The 8,691-nt window shown below is 34.0% G+C and overlaps 1 protein-coding gene and 1 pseudogene across 1 annotated transcript in view; both read right to left on the bottom strand.

Moving 5' to 3' along the window:
- LOC145269234 (replication protein A 70 kDa DNA-binding subunit-like) overlaps positions 1-8,691 on the bottom strand; it is a 62,754-nt gene that overhangs the window by 36,552 nt on the left and 17,511 nt on the right. The window contains exons 5-7 of the mRNA XM_080124856.1: positions 8,222-8,316; positions 5,808-5,837; positions 2,987-3,061 (exon numbers count right to left, since the gene is read on the bottom strand). Coding sequence (XP_079980982.1) covers positions 2,987-3,061; positions 5,808-5,837; positions 8,222-8,316 — 200 coding nt within the window. The remainder of the gene's footprint in view (positions 1-2,986; positions 3,062-5,807; positions 5,838-8,221; positions 8,317-8,691) is intronic.
- LOC145269908 (U2 spliceosomal RNA) lies at positions 7,777-7,913 on the bottom strand (annotated as a pseudogene).

The raw sequence follows: 8,691 nt of genomic DNA, 5'->3' as shown, positions 1-8,691 counted from the left end.
TATGTCTCGCAAAAACTTTCCACACTGGTCACGGATTTTCGCCAGATCGGTATCATTTTAATCTTCCAACCTTCGCCCGACAAATATCGAAAAATTGGCCAAAAACATTAATTTTTTCACCCTGAAATCATCACTTTTCTAAGGGGGGGGGGGGCAAAAACCATCCTCTCATGACGAGTTCGGTTCTACGCATGCGCAAATGACGTCGGAACCCGATTTAGTTTTAAGATTTAAAAAAGCGACAGAATTTCATCGACGTCGTCTTAACTCAGTTGTTTAGAGCGTTGGGTCATTATCTAAACGTTTTGGGTTCGAATTGTGGTGTGAGATGTCTTTTTTTTCCTCGATTTTTTTAATTTTAATATTGAAGCAGGGTTATTTAAGCCATTTTTCAAACGTTCGTTTTTCTGTTTTTGTTTTACTTTGCTTATTCTTGTTTTTATTTACACCCCCCCCCACCCGAGCACGCACACACACCGAAAAACACCCGGGCAATGCCGGGTACCCCCTGCTAGTATAATATAAAAGCGAAAATATGTGTGTGTGTGTGTGTGTGTGTGTATTTTTTCTGTATGTCTGGCAAAGGCTTTTGGAGGGGGAAGGAGCACTCAGGGTGATCACTCTTTTTATATACTGTCTAGATTTACAAAACGAGGCTGGGTGCATCGTTGGTGTGTGCATAATGCTGTACCAAAACGGCACCAAAATGCATCAGGTTATATAATCTAACGTGAACGGCACCCATCTAAATGGGTGCATACGTTTCGTGTTTGTTTGTGAAGTGTCCTAAAGGTGTTACTAAATGTCTATTAGTGGTTCTCCACTTTCTGAACCCGTTTTACGTTTCGTGATCATCTAATCTTCATATGCGTGTGTGTGAGACATGTGTATCTTCGACATAACTTTATCTTCTCTGCTCACTGAACCTGGGCCATCCTGACTTCATCTTGTTCTTCGAGGAGGCTGGAACTTTTTGGATGAAAGACATTCACTCCAGGAACGCTGATTGGTTTTCATATTAGTTTTTACTTTATTTTTCAGGATGTCGCGTGGGAGAATAGAAAATGAGTTTCTTTGCTTGTGGTCTTAACACAGTCTACGTTGAGAGACACGTCACTCCCTCACAAGAGGGGAGGAGACAACCATAAAGCCCAACCGCTCTGCTTCAATTCCAAGTTCCAACCCTCCCGATCTCCAGCTAACCTGATCACGTGGCTCACTGGTAAATCCGATCAGCTGACCAGACCTTCTGGTAAACTTGTCTATGATCTAGTTTTGCCATATTTTGACAGGTTTTATGAAAACATCACCATATCCATCTCTTGTCTACCTCTCCAGTTAGATAGATCGAGATGGACAGATCGATAATTGAATCTGTTCTATTTATTTCATAACGTTACAATATCAACAATAATTGGTACTCCTGCAGTATTTTACCCACCGATTTCACGATCTTAGCCGAGCGTTGACGAACGCTTTCGGCGTTAACGCCGACGAAAGCCGAGAATTCGGAGCTACTACGGTGCAAGAACGCTAAAAGTATGTGAATAGCAACAACATTACAAGGAAAAGATATTACACACACACACACAACAAAATGGATAAAATTAATACAAAAAATTTGGATAAAATAAATCACAAACACTTACCGTAAGTTTTTTTTAAAGTAAAATAAATTTATTTTGTTGAATATTTTTTTTTTTTTTTGGTTCATTTTGTTTTCCGATAGTTTTTTTTGGGGGGGGGGGGATAAGCAACAGTAATAAACACTTCAATGTTTTTTTTTTTCTTGTTTGTTTTTAACAAAACGTTATTAAACAGTAACAACGTTTTTTTTTTGTTTTTTTTCAGTAATGTTTGTAGGGGGGGGGACACAACAATTACTGTTTATCTTTAGTTCCGACTGGAAGATTTTCTACTGACTGTAGAGGCAAAGTAGGGAGCAAAGGGGTTTCAGAGGATGTGGAAAGAAGAAGCTCCTTCCCAAACCGGGTAGCCTTCCGCGATTTGATTTATTATGGAGACAAAAGGGTTGTGTCCAAATTTTTGTCTCCACATAAATTCGCATAAATATGTTTCCAACAGCTCCCGGTTTTTTTTTTTTTATCGCTAAATTAAATAGCTGAAATGAAAGGCTGTGTATTTTTACTTTGAACAATAAAATAACTGAAATGAAACGCTATGTGTGTAATTTCAATGAAAATTATTCGTCTGCTGCGCGTTCGTTTGAAGCGCCCTGATTGGCTGATAGAGTATCGTACCGCTCGCCATGTTCCGGCGTTTTCCGACGGATGTCGATCAACGCTCGGCTAAGATCGTGAAATCGGTGGGTAAAATACTGCAGGAGTACCCAATAATTTAATCTTTTATTTAAGTACGGTAGATGAATTAAACTTTCTTTCTAAGCTATTTTTTTTTCTTAGGTCCCCCTTCTCCAAACTTTTTCCAAAATAGTTATTGAAAGAAGCGAGTACATGGAGTGTCGGTATTCTGTGAGAGTGCTCAATCATCATTAATACTTGCATTCAACAACACAACCACAAATTATGAACGAGCGTAATTGTGCTTACAAAATAAATTTGTTATCATTGTTTTTAAATATATATAAACATACAAATAGAATACTTTTCAAATACATATAAACATATGCACCAAAAATTCACAAATATACATTTTTTGTTTTGTTTTAACAAATGTTTGCAAAAAAAAAAAAAAAAGAGAGAGAGAGAGAGAGAGATACAAAAAGAACTATTTGACAAATAGGAAGTTTACAAAAGGGTTTTAACAAATGGCTTTTTTTTTTTTTGTAACAAAAACTGGAAATATTTGTTAGGTATTAATTGGTTAATTTGGTTATAAGGTAGAAATGGTCGCAGTTTAACGTCGTGCCCGGGACAATTTACAATTTTTTTTTTTTTTTTTTAGATGCAACGAAAATAAAGTTCTTGTTTGAGAAAGCAAGAAAACATTTTAAAGATCAACTTACGATTGGAAAGAGTAGTAGTAGTAGTAGAATGCATGGGAGGTTTTGCTGGAGTGACTGGAGCAGTTTCGGTCACAGCTGAAATTCAAAAATTTTTTTTATTTTAAATAAACTTCAAGTCACTGATGATTCTCAATATTAAGAAAGGAAACTATTCTCTTCCCTTGTAAATTGCATGGCCAGCAAAACGCAAGATAACAAATAAATCGCAAAAATACAATGATTGTGAGAAAGAGGTTAGAAGTTTGTATGTTTGTGTTTAACAACCTATATAGAGACACCAAATTTTATATGTAAAATTGCCAAGATTTTACACAATACCAGCGACGTTATCATTTGTTTCAATTTTACGGATGCTCAACGGCGCTAAAATAATTAATGGAAGTAACGTTTTTTTTTTTTTTCGGGGGGGGGGGGGGGGGGCTATTGGATTTTCATACTTATGTTTACATTATATAGATTTAGAGAAATTATTAATTTAAAATATATACCGTATATACTTGTGCATAATTCGATCTTGTGTACAAGTCGGTGTTCATTTTAAGACTAAAAATTGTGTCATTTTCGGTATTACCTGTGTATAAGTCGACTGCAGATTCTAGGCAAATTAAACGGTCCGTTTTATGGCTCTTTCTAGCACAGATAATTTATTTTTTGATGTTTTTTTGTAAGACATAGTATAAATTGTTTCTTGCCATCCGCAAGCGATACTGTGTGCATTTACGCAAGTGTGGTCTATTCAATTTTCATATATAGAACCAACCCGCTGCACACTTAAATGCAACGGACGCAAATGTTCCTAAGCAAAACATTCTGATCAATGACATGCTGCAAATTCCAGGCGCAGTTACTGGTTTCATTAAATTGTTTATATTGTCGTTTATAGGATTTATAATAGTTAACTTAGGGGAGAACGACATATCATAAACACATATCTGGGCAGGAGCTGCTAAAAACAGCCTATCCTGCCTTGACAGAGTACAAAATAGACTTCGTGGCTTAGTGGGGGATGCCCTTTTCTCTACCCTGCAACCTCTCTCCCACAGAAGAAACGTTGCGAGCCTATCCTTGTTTTATCGTTATTTCCATGGCAGGTGCTCGTCTGAACTCCAATCTCTGGTCCCCCTCGCCAATCTTTCACGAAAAACACCCGTCTAGCTGAATCCACTGTGAAAAATTTCCCCCACTCTATATCTGTGCCTAAATCAAAACACGGATTCCATGAACAAAGCTTCTTTCTTAGAACTGCACGTCTGTGGAACTCTGTTCCGTCTGCCTACTTCCCACCGGACTACAACCTGGATGTCTTCAAGTCCAATGTTAACAAATTCCTAATGAACCGCCCCCTTAAGTAAACACTTCATCAAATCTCCACACTAACGTAATGTACTTGCAATAACCCTTATCCCTGAGTGGCTTCCGGGCCTTGATAAGTGGTGATCACTGTCTAAAAAAAAAAAAAAATAAAAAAATAAAATAAAACACTACATTTCCTAAACTACTAAAAATAGTCATATCACCACCGAATAAATCATTGAACATAGGCCTATAGCCACATCTAGAGAGTGAACATTGCGAGAGCCATTCCAATTATTATTAAGCCTCCCACTGAAAAACCGCGCATGTGCTTACATGCTGGCAAACACACTGCAGTGGGGTTCGGAAGGAGCAAGATTAATTACTAGGATTATCGGTATATACCGAGTGCACAAACAAAATGTTTTCTATGTTATGATCGCTCTTTAACAACATTTCCAAACACATTACCTATGTATAAGTTACCTCAATAAAATAACCTTCAAATCTACTTATACAAGAGTATATACAGTATGTATTTATTAATCCACTTGACTTATAGTTTTCCCTATACAAGAAATGTATTCAAATGGCTGAAGTATTAGTTAATATGCAAAATTAGTAACGACGATTATTGTCAAACAGATTAAAACGAAATGAAAAAATAAGAGAAAGAAAGTTTAAACTATAAGAGAAAAGTAATTCTGCTGTCGCATTATTTGATGGTGGTTATATGAAAAAAGAGAAATGGAAAAGATCAAGAAACGAGAAAAAAAACTCAAAAAACTCAAGAAAAATCAAGAAAAAAAACTCAAGAAACGAAAAAAAAAACTCAAGAAACGAAAAAAAAAACTCAAGAAACGAAAAAAAAAACTCTAGAAACGAAAAAAAAAAAAAATCAAGAAACGAAAAAAAAAAAAAAAATCAAGAAACGAAAAAAAATCAAGAAACGAAAAAAAAAAAATCAAGAAACGAAAAAAAAAAATCAAGAAACGAAAAAAAATCAAGAAACGAAAAAAAATCAAGAAACGAAAAAAAAAATCAAAAAAATCAAGACACGAAAAAAAATAAAAAAAAAAATCAAGACACGAAAAAAAAATCAAGAAACGAAAAAAAAATCAAGAAACGAAAAAAAAAATCAAGAAACGAAAAAAAAAATCAAGAAACGAAAAAAAAAATCAAGAAACGAAAAAAAAAATCAAGAAACGAAAAAAAAAATCAAGAAACGAAAAAAAAATCAAAAAAAAAATCAAGAAACGAAAAAAAAAATCAAAAAAAATCAAGAAACGAAAAAAAAAATCAAAAAAAATCAAGAAACGAAAAAAAAATCAAAAAAATCAAGAAACGAAAAAAAAATCAAAAAAAATCAAGAAACGAAAAAAAAAATCAAAAAAAATCAAGAAACGAAAAAAAAATCAAAAAAATCAAGAAACGAAAAAAAAATCAAGAAACGAAAAAAAAAAAAAACTCAGGAAAAAGAAAAAACTCAAGAAACGAAAAAAAAAAAAAAAGATAAAATTTGTCTAACCTGAAGTTCCATTATTTGTTGGTGCACCAGCTGGAAAAGAAAAAGAACACATTTATTACATATAATACAAATAAAAAAGTATTTTTATTAGAATTCATTATTGAGATGAGTATTTATTTAATTTTATGTATTGCGGACTATTATTATTAAAAAGCCGGCCAGAGGCTTACTCGACCAAAAACGTGGTGAGATGACAACTATGGAAGGCATTTCCGAGTGGGCAATGAGCATTTATTACACAATCATCAGGATCTCTTGTCAGAAATAGATCCAAAAGTGAGGCTTGTTTGTCCTGGCGATCTGGGAGACGGGTCGGGAATGTTACTGTCTGTGGCAGGGAATGGGATATAGCAAAGTTATGGATGACGCTACCAGCTGTGTCAGTTAGAGAAGCCAAGCCAATTTTTGTGGTTAGCGTTAAAGTCACCAAGTACATGTATTTGGGCGCTAATGTCAAGGAGAGTGCTATAACTATGCTGTTTTGACCGTGAGGGTATTGTTGATTATCCATTAATTACTATTAATTATTCATCACCATTTTTTTTTAAATAACTTTAAACAATCTTTTGTCCACCGAAAAAGTCAAGTTATATATTCATAAGTTTTAACTTTGGAATATATAACTTTAGTTCCTTCAGCTTTAATCGAAATCCAAACTTATGAATTCTTGATAAAATTATTTATAAAAAAAAAAAACAGATTACTGGAGTGCCATTAGCTATAATCGAAACTGAAACCAAAACTTATGAAGAATTCTTGGTAAAATTATTTATAAAAACATTTAAACGACTTGAGTGCCATCAGCTATAATCGAAACCTTAAATTAGTACATAGATACATTAATTTAATGTCCGTAGTATATTATTACCTCCTATCCTCCTTTTTAATAAATAGGATCTCCCGATCACAGAAGATGCAAAGTAAAAAGAAAAAGAAATTTAAATAAAAAAAGAAGTATCACTTTTGGTCCGTATATGAAGCTAAAATATACCTTCTTGTTCCTCTAGCTAGGATGCAAGGGTAGTATCTGTTCTGTCTAAATATAGGATAATGATATTGTGGTTCTCCTGTTCATGTCAGCCATCCATACAATGGAAATATGTCACAGACTCCTATAAGGATATCGGAGATAAACCGTAATAACCACTACACTAACCAGATTACTTAAATAAATACTTTTACAGTTTTAACAACAAAAGGGCTCAATAATAGAATGGGGTCTCCCATTCACACTTAACGTCCACAAAATGCCCAGCAGCAAGATATTACATATGAAAGATGCCGCTGTGGAATTTCCACAGGTCCCGTTAGTAAAGCAAAAACAATATTACATACTTGTCATGTCGAAAATAGTAACACATCCAAAAATTACAGAAATTCATGGAGTAGAACAACTGCTTTTGTGTTTTTAGTAAAAAAAAAAAAAAAAAAAGTCTATCGCTATAGACAAATATTGCAGCCACGACACAGTTATCTCCCCTGTGTGTAGTCTCCTACTTCCTACTCTATGTCTAAGAACAAGGCCGATAGCCATTAGTCGCGTGCTCTCATGTAATGAATGAATGCGTGAATAGGATCGACATGAAATTCTTAAAGCTAAACTAAAATAACCAAAAAATGGGCTGAAATGACTTAATAAATAAAAAGTAAATGCCCCAAAGAAGGACCCGAATAACCCTAAGAAGGACCCGAATAACCCTAAGAAGGACCCGAATAACCCTAAGAAGGACCCGAATAACCCTAAGAAGGACCCGAATAACCCTAAGAAGGACCCGAATAACCCTAAGAAGGACCCGAATAACCCTAAGAAGGACCCGAATAACCCTAAGAAGGACCCGAATAACCCTAAGAAGGACCCGAATAACCCTAAGAAGGACTCAAATAACCCTAAGAAGGACTCAAATAACCTTAAGAAGGACTTGAATGCTTAAAAAACAACTTGAATGATCTGGAGAATGACTGGTTGTAAAGTGGGTGAATATTTTACATTATATTAATACAGAAAAGTGATCCCCCAATTTATATCACAAAGTTACAAACATAAGTACAGCCTGTAGTAAGAACAGATACTACACTTTGATCTTGGCCAAAAGGCCAAGAAAAGCTTAAAAAGCTAAGAACAGCATCTATTAACAATAGACCTTTGATCTTAACCAAAAAGGCAAAGCACGAAGGTGTTACGGACAGACCTACAGACAGACGGAGTGACTTATAGAGTCGCTTGTACGTGACTAAAAATGCAATTTTACCCAATTTTCTGTAAAATTACTTTTATCTAGAAATAATTTTCTACCTGATTTTTCATAAGTTTTGAATACATTACTATTTTCGACATGACAAGTACGTAATACTGTTTCTGCTTAAAAAAAAAAAGATCTGTCGATAGTATCTTAAAAAAATTAAATAATATTTACAATCTGTTGGTCTGTACGGTTGAGGATTTCCAATCTTCTGGCCAACTTCAGAACCTTTTGTAATCACAGCAAGATCCAATAGAATTATCACCTTCCTTTGAAAGATAAAAAAAAGAAAAAGACTTAGAAATAAATTACATGTTTTTTTTTGTTTGGCCTATCACCCTCTTTAACTAGCGAAAACTGAATTTTAAAAAATTAACCAAAAAATGTTTGAATCATAACAAAAGGGAGGTAATACAGTGCGTAAAAAAAAAAAAAACTGAAGGGATTTTCAGAGATTATTTTTTATAATTTTCTGTAATTATTTAAACACAATCTAAGACATTGGGAAATTAAAAAAAAAATGAAAAAAAAAAAAAAAATAGCAAATGCAAAATTCAAACAATTTTCATGAAAAATCATGTCTTTATGTCTTAAATGTTGCCCATTTTCAGCTTCGCATATTTGTGCTCTTTTCAAACCATTAT

The sequence above is a fragment of the Euprymna scolopes genome, chromosome 45, assembly GCF_053919585.1.
Source record: "Euprymna scolopes isolate OS-2025 chromosome 45, ASM5391958v1, whole genome shotgun sequence".
Lineage (NCBI taxonomy): Eukaryota > Metazoa > Mollusca > Cephalopoda > Sepiida > Sepiolidae > Euprymna > Euprymna scolopes.
The sequence above is the reverse complement of the archived record's forward strand: the minus strand, read 5'-3'. Positions and strand labels throughout refer to the sequence as shown.